Below are 16,674 nucleotides of genomic sequence, written 5' to 3'. Positions count from 1 at the left end.
TGTGCTTACTAAGGTTTTTATTTACATAACACAATGGGAAAATTGTTTCACAAAAAGTTGGCTCCCCCAGCAACACAGAATACACTTGCCAAATTTTACAGTGCAATTTAGTAACAGCTTTTAAATATTTACAGAACACTTTTTCAACTTACAGGTTAAGGCAGAGTCAGGGCACAGTGATAAGAAACACTTAGTGCAGTTTTGTGCTAGGCATGATAAAGAGACGAACTGGCAGCATAACTCAGCTTCAGATCCATTGGAAATTCAGATCAGAATTACTCCTAGAAGTCCAGAAACTGCTTGCAGCTAAAAAAAAAGAGAGCTAAAAAGACACACACATGCTCAATACACAAGTCAGCAGCTAAGAAAAATGTTTGGCTAATGTGGGAGATGGAACAGGCATACAAAAATCTGCATCCGTTAGTGAAGTATGGATCCTAGAAAGAAGATGCTGTATGTTTTTCCTGGTGTTGAAGAGCTGTCCTAGGAAGCAGGCTTACAATGCAATGGTGATAACGAGGTCTATAGTCAAGGACGTCCTGCTTCTACTGAAAGATAACAGGATTGAGGTACCCAACTGCTCCTTGTGCCTTTGAAAAACTTCACCTTTAACTCAAAGAGTGAACAAGCTGAGGTTTCAGAAGACTTTAAAACACATGCACTAAAAATGCACAATACATATCACTATAGAGGGGTTTTTTTCACAGCAAGTTATCACAACTTATAATTGTGTAGCTTCATCTTTGGTATTGATAAATAAAAATGCCAGTCCCTTTTAGTAAAGGGCAAATAATGCAGCTACTCTCTCTCAAAATCATTTCTTACTAATCCACAGCAGCTTTAAAGGATTTTGATTTTATTTTTTAAGGCAGTAACTAAACTGTTAGGAATTTTAAAAAATGTTTTGATGCAAATATTTCTTAGTTTTCCAGTGGTTTATAAGGCAACATTTTCAAATGGCTAGAAGAAACTGTGGGATAAAGAGATGGAGCAATCTGAGAAGTTGGTATCAGTCCTTCATAAAAAAATAAAAAGGGAGCAGCAGATGATATTACTGACTAGTTGACAAAAAGCCTGATCCTATAAATCATTATTATTTCAGTTAGCCCTTAGCCATCTGAGTAAGCCCTACTGACTACAGCAATCCTGCTACATCTAATTAAGGCTGTTTTTGCATTTCAGCTCTGTAGGAGCCAACTGGTATCTAAAATGCTTATGGCAATTCATTAAATTCCTAGGACACATAGAAAAAAGCACAAGGGATGGTGAAGGAGAGGATGCTAACATATCATCACCCAGTTTTAGCTATATATGGTACTTTTACCCCCAATCAGTCCTTCATAATGGCACTCAGCTCAAAAGACATCTAGGTAAAAATTCTCTAGAAGCACCTATTTAAAAAAAAAAAACCATTTCACCACAAACCCATTTTCTTTCATTTCCTAATCTAGAAAGTTAGGACTAAATATAACCAAAAGCCTTCCTTTTACTTTGAAACATTGCTCTAGCTTTGTTTCCAAACAGCATTTTTTTTCTTTTGTCTGTGCTATGTAGTTAGTGTTCAGCACCAATAAAAGTTTGTAAGAATCCAAGAGAGTTCAAATTGATACATATTTTTAGAAACCTCATTAAATTTATCTTTAAAAAAATAATAATTTGAAATTAAAGACTGGGACCAGGCAGGCACAAAGGTTAATGGCACCTGCCCCTGGGAGTACAGAGTTAACTACAAAATGGGTGCAAAGTAGGGCTCATGATTATAAAAGAGAATTACCAAAAGCTCAACCCAGGCAAAATCCTCCCTCCCAAAAATGCAGTCATGTTCCAAGAGATGCTTCGGCAAGGAAAGGCACTTTGGGGCTCTCCTGGAGAGCATCCTGATCATAACTGAATGTACTCTTATAAATTACACTAGGCAATAATCAAAGCATGGACACAGTGGGTTCCACTGCCCCAAAAGTGACCTCAGGAGGCACCGTCTCTTTGGAAGATCACGTGGACAGATGGCTCAGCCATGCCAGCAAGAGGAGCTCTATAAGGAAAAGCCAGGGAGGCCTCAGTCATTAAGATTGCCAGAAGAATCTGATACTGTTCTGCTCAAAACCAAGAGCAAAAAGGCCACAAAACATGGTTTAGTCTTTAAACCAATGAAGATGCAGCAGATCTTTAAAGTGGCCAAAAGATGGCAGCAGCAGGAATGGGAAGCCTCAAACTGACCCAGCTCTACACAAGATGCCCACCAATGATCAGGTTAAATGAATTTCCCCTCCCTCTCTGCCCTAATTCCAGATTCATGTGTGTTACCAGCTGTAGTTCTTATGATCTCCAGTGTTTACAGAGCCATCCGTTCATACCGTAACTGAAAACTGTTGGTGCTCGGCAGAGGAAGTGGCCCTGTTTCTCCTATCACTGTCTAGAAAAGAAAAAAAAAATTTAAAAAAGTGTTGCACAATTTTTTAATTTAGAAAAAATACTAAATGACTTGAGGGTCACTGTTTTAGTACCAAAAGTAAAGTGCACTGCGACAGAGTTGAGAAATGCTATTAAAGAGGCTTCCAAGTAGCATTATAAAAAACAGCACTACAAACTAAGGTTAAGGCAATACAAGTTGTATCCTTCTACTCGATAGTTTACTGGAGAGTTGTCTATTTCAAGCTTTAATTATTGCTTTGTTTCCTCTGTACTGAAGTCTTTAGCCACTGGGAAAACAGTGCTGGCAGAATTGGCAGACTGAGTTTATCGCTTAATGCGGGACCGGCAAAACAGTCCATATAAACACCACGTGCTTTGCAACATCAACGTGAAGGCTTGCTCTCATCTCCCGATGGACTGTACAATCTGGCAAAGAATTTAAAAAGAAAACGGAAACTCTTGCTCCTGAAGCAGCAAAACGTGCTTGCAGCAGAGATGACGCAAACATTTTGTGGAATTTTTCAATGGCGCAGAAAGAAAAAATCCTTAGTAACAACCAGGGTGTGTAACAAAACAGGGTCCTGAAGTCTTCTCCAAGAGTTGATAGCCCTCGTGTTTTCTTTAAAAAAAAAGAAAAAGTTCTTTTATGGGTATAAACCCAAAGTATAGGAACAGTATTCCACGGCTCAGAAGTTGTCTCAGGTAGAGATTTATTACTTTCCTGCTTTCATATAGGATGGTATTGCTCCTCGGGCTGTCAGACCTTCAAAACGCTTGTAGGTGTAATTGATAAAGACCCAGTCTTTGTTCTTGTAGTCAGTCTCTGGATGGTTGCTTGTTACCACTGATAAGACAGAAGAAATACAATTATCTTTTGAAGACTCCAAAGTTTATTTTCATCCAAAACACTGGACGTACAGTAGGGGGGAATACTTCTAAAAGGAAGAAATGTCATAAATCTAGGCGTTCAGTTGCATTCTTTAGCCCCAGTGAAGAACTGCTGAAACATATGGAGCAAATGTGTGACTATGCTTTGACATGTAAATACAAGGATCCTTTAGATTACACCAAAATGTATCGTCCCCTTCTGTCCCACCCTCTCCCTACTCTAATACTGTTAGACATGAGAATTAGCCAGTCCCAAGGGGGTTCTCACAGTGTCAGGCTCACAGGTCCCACTGATATCTGAACTTGCAGGGAGCTCTGCTCCCTCTCAGAGATGCCCTTTCTCAGACGGCTCCTGCACCATTTACAAGTCTGCATCCCATCCCCTGCAACCCAAATAACAGCGTGCACACCCTGCATCTCAAGACTACAAAGCTAACAATTTCATCATGATTAAAAAGAACCCCTAGCATCTAGTAAGATCCTTTCTCTGATTAACAGGGAAGTTACAGTATTCTACTGGAGAAGAGGAAGGATTGTTTACATGCAGAATCAAAGTGTTTACCTGTTGGTTTAAGTATATCAGATTCTGGAAATTCATCAAAGTTTGAGGTATCATCAATACTTTTAATTTCTATCGAAATTGCAGCAGGTCTTTCTCTGCCAAGAAAAGCAGATTCAGCCTTAAGATTTCAAAGGCAGACGAAAGCAGGATTCAGCCACTTTCCGTTTCTTAACAGAATCAAAGACTGAAGGTACCTAAACCTTGGCAAGCTTCAGATAAGGAACAAAATACTCTCACCAACACCTGGGTATCATAAACACCAGTCAAGCTGCTCCCTCCTGCTGAACAGGACTAGCTTTAAACAGTCTACAGAGAAGAGCAGCTTGCTTTTCTGCAAAGCATCTTACCTGATATGCTCCCAATCAACCCCTTCAAAGAATGGGTTACTCTTTATTTCCTCCACACCAGATGCACCAATTCTGTGCTCCCATTCACAGCAAAATCTGGGATGGAAGGAAGAATGAAAGTGAAGAATGAAAACAAAAGCATTCCATCCAGAAATGGAACGGCTTTCTGAACTGTTACTACTATGGTTTCTTAACATCTAAGTGGTGAAGGTTAGGAACTCCCACTGCAAAACCAACACACAAAGTTATGCTTAGGAATGTCATGTCAAATGCTACAACTAAGATGTGGTATTCTTTCACAACAAGATAATGTGCCCTTTCTGTTTCAGGAACAGCATAGAGCAGGAGAACATATAAAGCCTGAAATGCTAGACATTTATATTTCTGTCCTGAGAACAGGTAAGTGACTGAAAATACAAATGCAAGAGTCAGCATGCACTGGGATATGTTTGTATGCTCCAGTGCATACAGTGTCAAAACCATTGCTATTGTGAGAAGCTAGCTCTGGCAAAAAGATTAAGTTGCTTCCATGAGAAGCTTGCAGACAAAATAAAGAGCAGAAACATTCGTATTTTGCCAGACTAGCAGCACTTACATGGGAGCTCCTTTTCAGCATAGTTCAGTCAGTGCTCCACTATATGATGTCAGAGACAAATGTATTTGCCCACAGATTCAGCATTTGATGCGTGTGCGTAACAGTATGTAGCTGTCACAAGCATCGGGGGTTTTTTTCATGTGAAGCAAGCTATAAGAGAAACGTAGTACAGTTTGCAAGACAAGAAAATTAGTATTATCTTAACTGGCAAACCATATGGCTGGCACCTTAAAATAAGATCCTTTGCTTTATCAGATATTGGAACTTCTGGAGGAAATGTCAGAGTCTCTTTCCAATTCATTACTTTCTTATATGTTTCCTGAGGAGTCTCAGAACAGAACGGTGGATAACCTGAAAAGAAAGAAAGATACAATCTTGTATAAAGCAAAACCAGTTCCTGTAGTTACCAAAGTCTACAGTGTGTGAGAACAAACCTCACAAACCATGCAAGGAGTGGATGCTTTGAGAGCCTGACCCCAAGCACATAAATACAGCTGATGTCCTACACCACAATTCCTGCTTAAAACTCGTGCAGTGCCCGTTTCTTACCGATCAACATCTCGTACATGATGACCCCAAGTGACCACCAGTCACAAAGCTTGTTGTATCCGGTCTGCATGAAAACTTCAGGGGCAATGTAATCCGGAGTTCCCACAGTAGAAAAAGCCTGGAACAAATACCATCAGTTATGTATCTTTAGAGAAAACTGCCTGATATGGGAGTGGGAACTTACGCAACAATGGTTATTTTGAGGAAGACACCAGATTGTCTCCAAGATCCTTTGGCAAAGCTGTTTAAAATCTTTATTTCAATATATGTAGAAACAAAATCAACATGTTCATGTGAGGGACTCTTAAAATACCATCAGGGAAATGGGGAAAGGTACCACTATCTGTATACACCTTGGAATGGGTCATTAGACCTGTGTTATATTGAAAGTGGCAAGAACTGTTAGTTTTAGCTGGGAGGCATCAGATTATCAATGTAAATAATTACAGCAGTGCTATCTCAGGCACATATGTCACCAGCTGTTCAGCAGATGGGTGAAGGACAAACTAGAGGCATTCCTCTTTTAAAAAGAAAAAGCATGAATCTTTTTATTTCAGCATTGTTCAGAACTCTGAAATGGATTAATGCCTGTCACTTAAATACACAGGCCATTTGAATGCAACAGTTCGGCAGAGAACATTTCCAAGCAGGTAAAACGTACTTACCAACTGCCGTCTATTTCTCTTCCAAGTCTCTGCTTTCCTTTTGGAATTCATGTTCTGGAAAGCTAAAGGAGATTGGAATATACGTGACTGAATCCTGTATGTTTTTACCACCAAACCATTACACTAAAAATCTCCTTTACAACATCAAAAAAGGTCGCCAGGGCCTGGACAGACAGCCCATTGCGTATTCAGCCCTGCTGGGAAGGGGTTACAGTCCCCAGGTACTCACCACTGCCCCCTACGGCCAAAGTTTCCCACTGCAGTGAAGCTGGAGGTATTTGTGGAAGCACACCTTAACTCAGCTCACTGAAGATAAGCCACATCAGCAGAGATGAACTAATTAAGCTGCCTCAGCCTTGTCTTGCTCAGTTTATTTACCTGGCACAATCTAAGGGGTGCCTGCAGTGGCACAACAGAGGGGTCAGCAAGCTCAAGCAGGCAGTGGCAGCTGACATTAAGAGCAAAGCAAGCGATGTAACCTCTTCCACTGACATCTGTCAATACCCTAAACCTGTCAGCTACTTCCAAACATAGAATCCCAGACTGGTTTGGGTTGGAAGGGACCTCAAAGCCCATCCAGTCCCACCCTCTGCCATGGGCAGGGACACCCTCCACTAGCCCAGGTTGCCCAAAGCCCCATCCAACCTGGCCTTGAACACTGCCAGGGAGCCAGGGGCAGCCACAGCTTCTCTGGGCAACCTCTGCCAGTGTCTCACCACCCTCACAGGGAAGAATTTCTGCCTCAAATCTCATCTCCACCTCCCCTCCTTCAGCTTCAGGCCATTCCCCTTGTCCTGTCACTCCCTGCCCTTGTCACCAGCCCCTCTCCAGCTTTCCTGGAGCCCCTTCAGGGACTGGAAGGGGCTCTGAGGTCTCCCCGCAGCCTTCTCTTCTCCAGGCTGAACAACCCCAACTCTCTCAGTCTGTCCTCATAGGAGAGGATATTTTCTATATTTATCAATATAGAATATTGATAAATTTTTATCAAGCCTGTTATCAGTGATCCATGCTTTCACCGTTTTTTCAACTCCATGATCAAAGTTACTCCCCTTGAGAAAATTACTGAATAGTCAAAGAGACTGTGTGCTCACTTTTTAATTTAAACAACACTTGAGATACAGCCAGCATCTACCAAGTCACACTGAGTTTTCATTCGAGGTTTATAATACGAAGAAGGGCTACAGCAGAGTCTATTTCAAAGACAAACTTCTGGAAATGAAGATGGTTTTGTACATTAAAGTAACTGAAATTATTTTTATAAAGATGTTTTACAGAAAATCAAAATTACACTTCAAGATGCAACATTTATTATTAGACCCCCACTGCAGCCTTCTAGCCTCACATTGAAACGAGTTATGTCAGGCACCGAGAGCAAGTACACAGATAGCCTTCTGAAGCCAAATAACTTACTGAAGTCACTAGGAAGACTATGGTTCAAGTTTCTATAAAATTCTGTCCTGTGGGCTTTCTTTAGTCCAGTACATAGACCAAAATCTGAGAGTTTCACGTGGCCCTAGAAACAAACAAACAAACAAACCACAAAATACAAAACCAGTATGAGACATGATCAGAGCAAATAAACTTTTCTACTTCTTCCCCTCTCTTTATTTTGTATAATAAATAGATGTACTCTTTTTGCATTCCTTGTTCTAGCCTAAGACTGGATGTGTACATAGAATCAAGCTATTAACACTTTCATCACTACTACACAGAAAAAGCCCAGTAGCTATTTACTTCAAGAAACCTCTGCTCCTGCAAGCCCCTGACTACTTCAGACTGAAAGCAAAGATCCCAGAGGGAACTGTAGTCCCTGAATTCTGCATTGACCACAAGAGATAAAGAGAAACAGTGATAAAGAGAATTCAGTGGTTGGATCTGTCCTACTCTAAGATGCGACCACACTGACTAGGTGCAATTTTTACATGTATATATCTAAAATATACATCCTTCTCAAAGTTATAAATTTATCTATGTCTAGATGTAGCCATACTGAATTACATCAGTAATCCCAACAGTGCATTAGCTGGCTAGTAGTAATTATTTACTGTTGGCAAACTTTTTCCAAGCAAGCTAAATTTTAAGCAAACTTGTAGTGAGCAATAGGAGGATAGTGAAACAATCAAGCTTCTGCAAACTGCCTGGAATAACTATCTAGAAGCAATCGGGTGGCCTGGCCAGCCTTCCGAAATACATCCTGATTCCAAGGGAGATAGTATCTCAGTTTTCAGTCTCACTAACAGAACAGCTCCATCCTTTGCATTCAATATGCTCATCTACCCAGTAGTTGGCAGGCATGAGCAGAACAGATGTGAGACCAAAAGGAAACATCTTTGACTAAGAGGGGAGAACTGAAACTGCCTGCTTTAAATTGCAGCTGAAATAAATAACCAAAATTAGCTTCAACAACTGTCAGAAGAGAGCTCACAGTGAGGCATGAATACAGCTGGAGGTGGAGGAGAGGTCTGTCCTTCCCCCCAGCAATATGGCAGATATGCCCTCAAAAGCTCAAAGGAACAGGTCTAAGAGAAGCACCATCTTCTTTCACAACTGTCAACACCTGTTTGGGTCACTCTTAAAGATTACAAGACCTATTTACTACTACCCAGCCAGTGGTTAGTACATACCTTGCTATCCAGAAGAAGATTGTCTGGCTTTATGTCCCGATGGATAAAACCCAGCTGATGAATAGAATCAATGGCTAGCACGGTCTCAGCTATATAGAACTGGGTCTCTTCTTCTGTTAGAGTGTCTTTTTTCATCAACAGTGTCATCATATCACCTAGAAGCCCAGCCACGAATAGCAAAGGTAAATACAAGCGAACACGCAAACTCCACTCTCACTCACTTTGAGGACATTTACAAAGAAAAGAACTATGCTATTTAAAACCTCGGGAAATCCAAACTTATTTTGTATGAAGTAATACAGCTCCCCAGCACCTCTCTGACAAATTTTTCTATTTTCCCCTATATTGCTGCATGTGGAAAGGCTTGTATTGTAGTTGCATTAAACTTACTGAGACAGCTAAAGAGCATAAAGATGAAATAGCAGTATAGAAGCATCAGTTATGGCCTGCTACTCTTCACTACACATCTGAATCACAGATTAAAATAGATACTTTCAGTGACAGAGCTGTTACAAAAAACAGGTTGCATTTGTGCAGTGTCATCTCAGAAAGCATTCTTGTGGTTTCATTAGTCACACATTACAGGCTTTCAGTACAACCTTCTTAAGTGAGTTACAGTAGCATTATCATTCAAGGACAAACATCATCATCCTCTGAAAAAAGGGCCCTATAAGTTACTCTTGCTGCAAGCCAGCTCAAAGCAAAAGGTTAGAAAATAAAAAAAATGGTTATGTTATGGTTCTATATATAGCCAAGGCACAGAAAGGGCAAGTACTGGCAGATCATAAATGCCAACTCAAGCAGATAACCTCCAGCCTGACCCAAGACCTCAGCACCCTAACTCCTAAAAGCAGAAAGTTCTACAATGACTTGTTTCCTCACAAAGTAACGTCCAATACAAGCACCACTGTACGGTAACCACATACACTCTGGTCCCAGACTACATTTGTAATTGAGAAATTAGAAATCCACAAAGAAAAAGAAAGCAGCCTTTTGATTTCAGGTAGTTACCTCCTGGCAGGAACTCCATGATAAGGTAGAGGTTTAGCTTGTCCTGAAAACTATAGAACATTTTCACCACCCACAAACTGTCTGCCTCCACTAGAATGTCCCTTTCCGCACGAATATGGCCAACCTGGAGATACACATATGCATTTGATTAATTACAAGTCTAGGTTTTATTAGATAGATTTATTTCACAGACAATTCAAGTATTACATTGAAAAGAATCAAATATTGAAAAGACAGCAGTCAAACTTCTGCACGAGGGCAGAAACACCATCAAGACTTCAATAGTTTCTCCCCTCAGTATTTTCAGGTAATAAAATAGCATAACATGTTCAAAATCAAATCCAAGAGTCATGCTTCTGACAGCAAAGAAGGTGAGAAGCTTTCATTAAACAGCTATAATTTTCCAGAATGTTTTGGGGTTTTTTTCCCCAATCTGATAAAGCCCATTGAACACCAACTCCATTTTACTGCTCAGCATGAAGATCTGGGAGACCCTTTTGCATGCAAAAGTTTCCACTGGAAAGTTTATGGGGACTATTGCCGTGGGACATTTACGCTTGAGTAACATTTATACTTATTGCGTGAATTTTGCTGCCATACCCTGAGACACATGTAGGAAGGCAAGAGAACACTAACCTTATTCTTTTCAGCAAAAACTCAAGCTAGATAAATTTAAGCCACCCTCCTGAACAACAAGGTTCCGTACACAAAGACAACCCATGTTTATGGTTTTATTCTTTCCATTCTTATGGCATTTTGGTCCCCTTCAAATCAGAACTGTGCAAGTGAAATGGGACACTATGAAAACACTTACCTTAAAAACACTTAGTTAACAGACCACTCCAAAACACCTTTTTTTACAGTGGAAAGATTCAGGAGGAGAAACGTATGGTTGATTATAAAACCAGGTTAATCCTATACAGAAATTTTTTTTTTTTTAACAAAAATATCTAATAATTAGATCTCTCAAATTCTAGCTCTTCTTGAAACAGTTAGCATGCCCTTCAGATATGGCTTCAGCCTGTTCCCACAGATTTAGACCACAGCACGGTGCTGCATAAAGGTCATGTGTGAACATACTGCTGTTTGGTTTTTACACAAGTACTTTCAGAAAAGGAAAACAGTTCTTGATTTTACAAACACACACACAGAGTGCTTCCTAAATTCATCCCAGTGCTGAACAAGAAACGGTTGTCTTGGACCACTGTATTTCCAGAAGTTAAACACCACTACTTTATGTCTTTCCAAGTCAGAATTCCACCAGTAACATCACTTTGATATTTATATCTGATTCCATAAATCAGAAATGCAGTAAAATACTGATCCCGACATCTATACAGAATCATTTGCACATGTCTACATGTAACATACATCATCATAAAACGAGGAGGAACATAAATCAGATCCATAGAATCATCCTTCTCTTCCACTGGAGAAAGACAAACCTAGTCCTTCAAAAAATGCTCTGCTCCCCCATGTTTTCAAGCAGAAGGTGAGTTCAGTCCTACCTTGCTTCAGACTGAAGAGCCTCTTAGGAAAGTGTGTCACAATTGTAGCTTCCATTAAGACTACGCAAGGCATTAGAGGTTGGTTGAAACACTATTCTGAGCATTCAGTTACATACAATAGCCTGTACCTACTACCGTAACCCTATATATATTCCTCAAACTTGTGCAGTGATATAAGGAATCTTTAAGGAAAAAAAAAAAACCCACACACACACTCCCCAAAACCAAAACAAACAAACAACAAAAACCCCAAAAAACAACCAAACAAACCAAAACAAACCCACAAACCCAAACCCCAAGACTTGAAAGAGCCCACTAGAAGACAGGTCTTTATGAATTCATACAAGATTTTTCTGACCTATTTCCTCCATAAAAATTGAGGGGAAAAAAAAACCCAAATAATTTTTAGCTCCCCTCTCCACACATCACAATTACCTCCCAAAACCATCTAAAACATAGATGGGAGCGTTGCTACTCAAGGTGGCTACTCACCTGCTCCTTTTCAAGCATATCAGCTTTACGTAGTATTTTCATTGCATACACATGCCCTGTATCTTTCTTCTGGACAAGTCGCACCTAGGAAGTATGCAAAAATTTGAGTCAAATACAGCATTATCGCTACAACTCTTGACAAATTTGGGTTTCAAGCCCAAAGCTTCCACTTAATGAAATCCTATCAGATTACAGAAAGTAAATACCAGTGCCATTTGAAAATGCTTTTAGTCATCTTTTCTGGACTTACCTCTCCAAATGCTCCTCTGCCTATTACTTTTAAAGACTCAAAGTCTTCCAACCCAAGCCTTGTTCTCTTCAGGCGAAGAAACTCTGTTTCCTTTTGTGCATGTGCTGACCTCCTGATTCTTTTCTAGAGTTTAAGAAAAAAAAAAAAGCAAACCACAGTGCCAATTCTGCAGGTAGGCTCCATAGAGATCACAGCTATTCCAAGTAAAGATCCCAGATCTCCATTTATAAAAGAAAATGCTTAGAGACAAATGATTAAGATAATTTTCCCATATTCATTACCTCTTCATCTTTTAACCCTTCTTCTTCCATCATTTGTTCTAGCTTCTTCTGTCTATAGCAGAGACAAATTAGAAAAAAAAAAAAGGTTGAATCATTGTTTCTTAATCACATGCACACATCAACACCTCTGGTCTATGCTTGGTGCGAAAGGAGGATGTAAAGCCAGCAAATAACAAGTGTAAATGATATATAAGGGAGACTCGGACATGAGATTCATTTTGAAGAACCTAATAATGCAGCTTTACCATTCTAGCCTTGTCCTGTCTAATTTTGACAATCTAAACCTGCCTCAAGTGTCACATCTTATTCAAGTGTGTGTTTTCGCTGTATACAAATGTAGATTGAGGAGATCTAGGTTCAATTCTTGTCTCTCTCTTGGACAGCTGGGCAAGTTACTTAAGGCCAGAGCCGTAATAAATATTTAAGCACCAAAGTCTCACTTATCCCTGGGAGAACTGGCTATCTAAACATCTCTGTGGATTTGTGCTGTAATTTCTCTGCATCTCAAATTCATCGCATGCAGAATGAGAAGAAAAGTTTCTCTCCATTTCCTAATACCAGATACACTTAAAATATTTGGGAAGAGGAAACATGTCTGTACACATACTCTCCCCTGAAAGGATCAGAAATATTTACAGCCTTAGCACAAAAGGATTATTTGGGAGCAAAGAAAGAGAGGAAACAAGACTTCCGAGGGGAGATGGCTTCAGGGGACATTTGTAATGAACTCTTCCCCAACACCGATCACGTTAATAGCTGGTTAAACTGGGATTGGTAGTTTGGGGTTTTTTTGCCTCCCCATATATGTTTTTTTAGTACATTTGTAAAGTTACACCAAAAAAATTCCTTCACTTTATGCAAGTCATTCTTCGCAAGATCCTCTTCCGGTCTCCTGTGCCACTACGCAGCTGCTGCGACACGATAGTATTTTGGGTTATCGCTTCCACAATCAGGCACATTTAAATCGCTTTGCCCTTATTTAAGTACCCAGCGAGCACTGTCCCGTCATCCCATTTCACACTCAAAGCAGCGACTCCAGAGGCAGAAGACAACTGCTGCAATACGCAGAATTAAATAGCTCAGCATGACCGAATGATGCTGAAATTCCCCCAAATATCCTTAATTGGTCCTATCTACACTTTGTTGTCTGTTTTATCAATACCATTTAAACGCCAAATCACACATCCACAGACACATCTATTGTTAAAAAAAAAAAAAATATGGAAATTATAAAGTCCAGTATTTTCTTCAGACAAAGATCCTAAAGAGAAAAAACCCTGTCATTGAGGTTTTGGGAGTAGACAATAGCACTCATAATAAAAAGCACGAGCCATGCAAAGAGAAAGCAAGGAATTAAATCAGTGATATTTTCTGTTCAGATTAGAGTGCAATCTCTTCTTACTAATTTGAAGCTTTGAAGAAAAGATGAATGCAAGTTAGTATTTATTTCTAAATTGCTTCTTCATTTCTGCAGTTATTGCAGTTAGCAGGCATTCCTCTTGAATCTAGTTAGGTTTTTGGCAGCAAATGGGCAGGCGAACAAACACTGAACCTTTTTGAAAATTCTGATTATAGACTGCACGGCAAATTGGGAGAACATCAGAAGCCCCAGTGCTACGACTGGAGGGTATTCAGCAAATTAGAGGGTTCCAGCCAAAGGAAAGTAAAAGTAATGCTTCTCAGTTAAATGGCTTGTTTTGACCGATATATTTAAAGAGATGCCATAGGTTCAGCTAACTCACAGACAACAAGTTAGCATTAAGTGACAGTCCTTACAGCAGTCCCTCCTTGTCTTTGTAAAGATTACCTTCCTTTATCAGCTCAGTCACACTTTATAATTCAAACTGAAACTGATGCTCAGAATGAGTTTTAAATATTACAGCCAGGGACATAAAACAGGAAGAGGTGACAGAACAGACACAAGCAGGATAAACGTTTGTAAACATTGACTTTCTACTTCAGAATTGTGCTTGCACATCCCAAAGTTAGTTTCTACTTAGTCACAAAATCAAATATATGGATTTTTAAAACTTGGTAAGAATCGTCTCGCTTTTGCATTTACAAGCACGTTTCAATCGGTTGCAGAAGAAACTCAAAAAGCTTTTTTTAAACTACCACAGGATTCAGAAACTCAGGAGCTGCCTCTGGATGCTCATGCCAAGCCAAATCCAGGTGCCCATCTCAGGTGTTTCGGTACATGCTTAGCAAAGATGGGTCTGGTTTTGCTTCTGCTCCAGAAAACTAAATGCAGTTATTCTATATTTTTTGGCTCTTACTCAGTTTGGAAAGGAAGGAAAAAAAAAAGATTTTTACCTCATCTCTCGTTCTTCATGCTGTGCGATGAGATTGCTGTAGAAGTTTTCTAATGTCACCTTTGTCATCGTAACTCGCTCCTTGGTGTGATTACTCATGGACGAGCACGGTGTTGGGCCTGTCATTGCCATGACTATTAGAAAAGAAAAAGGGAGGAAACATTTGACATTATAAATGACAAATAACCTTCAAACAAACAAGAGCTGCAATCAATTAAGTGATGCTGAATCACAGGGTTAAGATTTTAACAACAAATGCTAACAGCCCAGTTGCCTAAACTGAGACTAAGTAGGGAAAAGTCTTACAAAATAAAAGGTACAAGTCAAACTTCCTGTTTTGAACATTTTTTGATCTGAAAATAAGAGGGAAGGAAACTTAAGAAACACAATGCCTCAAAAACCACAATTTCAGGCGGTACTGCACGTGTTTATTTCTCCCAAAATACATTTTATCTTTAATAATTGTTAAAAATTCTGAAACACCACACTGAAACATCTAATCCAGAAGTTGTTCCTCCTTTGACCCCTGCAGAAATAACTCCCTCATTGCCTGCTGTCTCCTTTGCTGGGGAATTTATCAAAACCCTGAACGCCAGGCGGTAGCAGAGCAACTGAGGAAGGGAAAAAAAAAAATGCATTCAGTTGCTTTTAAGCACACTCACTTTTACTAGATGCTTTCACAAATCTGACAAAATCCAGAAGGATGCTGCCTTTGAACAAACTGGTTTAAAAAAACCACCCTAGAGTAAGTATCCTACATTTACATACTGGATTATCTCGGGATATGCCACTTCCAACCAGCAGCACAGCTTCCGGGCACATTTGACAACCCAGCTCTACTTTCTAAAATGCATTAAAATGCAAAGATTTCAAGTGTAAAACTACGTCTTAGTCTAGTTCTCCTGGTCACAACATAACTCACAGTAAGGTAACCAAGTTTTGCAACTACTATTACTAGAAATTGCAGACAAATACAGGTTAGATGCACACTTCCCGTTTTTACAATGCGCTGGCAGCATTTTATGAGTTACTCTTTTCTGGTTACTTTTTGCAGATCTTTACAAGGCATCATTATTGCACCTTTACAGGCACCAACTATTTTGTTTGCTGCACTTACAGGTTCATTCACAGAAAAGATAACGACATGGGAGCCAGTAAGAAGCTCCAGCTATATGTTTTTTGAGATGGAACTACGTCCATACGGAGGAACGGCTCTGAGTGACACCCTGCGAGCAGCAGGATGACGTTCTCCGCAGCCCCCAAGGAGATGGCACGGGTAGGTGTTAAAGCCATGCCTCTGGTTTTCACTTCCTAGAGAACAGAACTCGACAATTATCTGACAGAAGCAGGTTACAAAGGGCTGAAAATAAAATATAATAAAAGGGAGGGGGAAGAAAAGAGAAAGTAACCGGTGCCGAACCACCTGTTGGTGCTCAGCTGCCCTTTCTACGGGGACCGGCGCTCAGAGCCAAATGACACCCACCGCGGCGATGGGATGGCGACGGGGCAGGATGCTCCCGGCCCGGGGGCTGGACCAGAGCCGGCCGTGGGGCGAGGCAGCCCCCGGGGCAGCGGCTCCCCGGCCCCTCCTGCGGCCCGACCCGCCGCGCTGACGCAGGAGCCTGGCAGCATCACCGGGAGGGACAAAAGGGGCCCAAGCCCCCCAACCCGAGGGGAGGAGGGTGTTCTCGCCGCCCCCGGGCCTGCAGCACGGCACCGCCGGGGCGGGGGGGAGGACCTCGCCGCTGGAGAGACCCGGCCCGCGGCGCCCGCCCTCGCAGCCCCACCGGACCCGGGGGCTTCACGGGGGGGCACCCCCCGCTCCCCCTCCCGCGAGCGGCAGAGGGCCCCAGGGAGGGGGAGGAGAAGGGATGCGGAGCACCGGGAGGGGGAAACACGGGGATCACCGTGGCGTCGAGTCGGGGGGGGGGGGGGGGGGGGGGGCGGCTTACCGGAGCCCCCCGGCAGGGGGGCAGCGAGGAGCCGAAGGCGACGGCGGGGTCCCGGCGCCGCCAAGCCAGGCGAAGAGGCTGCGGAGAGGCGGGGCGGATCTGGCGGATGAAGAAACAACACCGGGACTACCGAAACCCCCCCGCCGCTACCGCCGCCCCCCGCACCGACGGGACGAGCACCCCAGGGACCGCTACAGCACCGCGCATGCGCCACCATCCTCCCGGC

At 41.6% G+C, this 16,674-nt stretch overlaps 1 protein-coding gene across 1 annotated transcript; it reads right to left on the bottom strand.

Annotated features, from left to right (window-relative positions):
* On the bottom strand, positions 1-16,674 carry STK38 (serine/threonine kinase 38). The gene is made up of 14 exons (XM_075775602.1): positions 16,449-16,674; positions 14,498-14,630; positions 12,185-12,236; positions 11,904-12,026; positions 11,654-11,737; positions 9,654-9,777; positions 8,643-8,797; positions 7,429-7,531; positions 6,019-6,080; positions 5,354-5,471; positions 5,032-5,155; positions 4,210-4,305; positions 3,863-3,957; positions 1-3,256 (listed from the first exon to the last, which is right to left on the bottom strand). Exons 1-14 carry the CDS (start codon positions 16,663-16,665, stop codon positions 3,126-3,128), a joined length of 1,617 nt encoding a protein of 538 aa, XP_075631717.1. The 5' UTR covers positions 16,666-16,674; the 3' UTR covers positions 1-3,125.

Source organism: Balearica regulorum, chromosome 25 (genome assembly GCF_011004875.1).
Source record: "Balearica regulorum gibbericeps isolate bBalReg1 chromosome 25, bBalReg1.pri, whole genome shotgun sequence".
NCBI classification, from domain to species: Eukaryota; Metazoa; Chordata; class Aves; order Gruiformes; family Gruidae; genus Balearica; species Balearica regulorum.
This window is presented reverse-complemented; position numbering and strand designations above follow the sequence as displayed.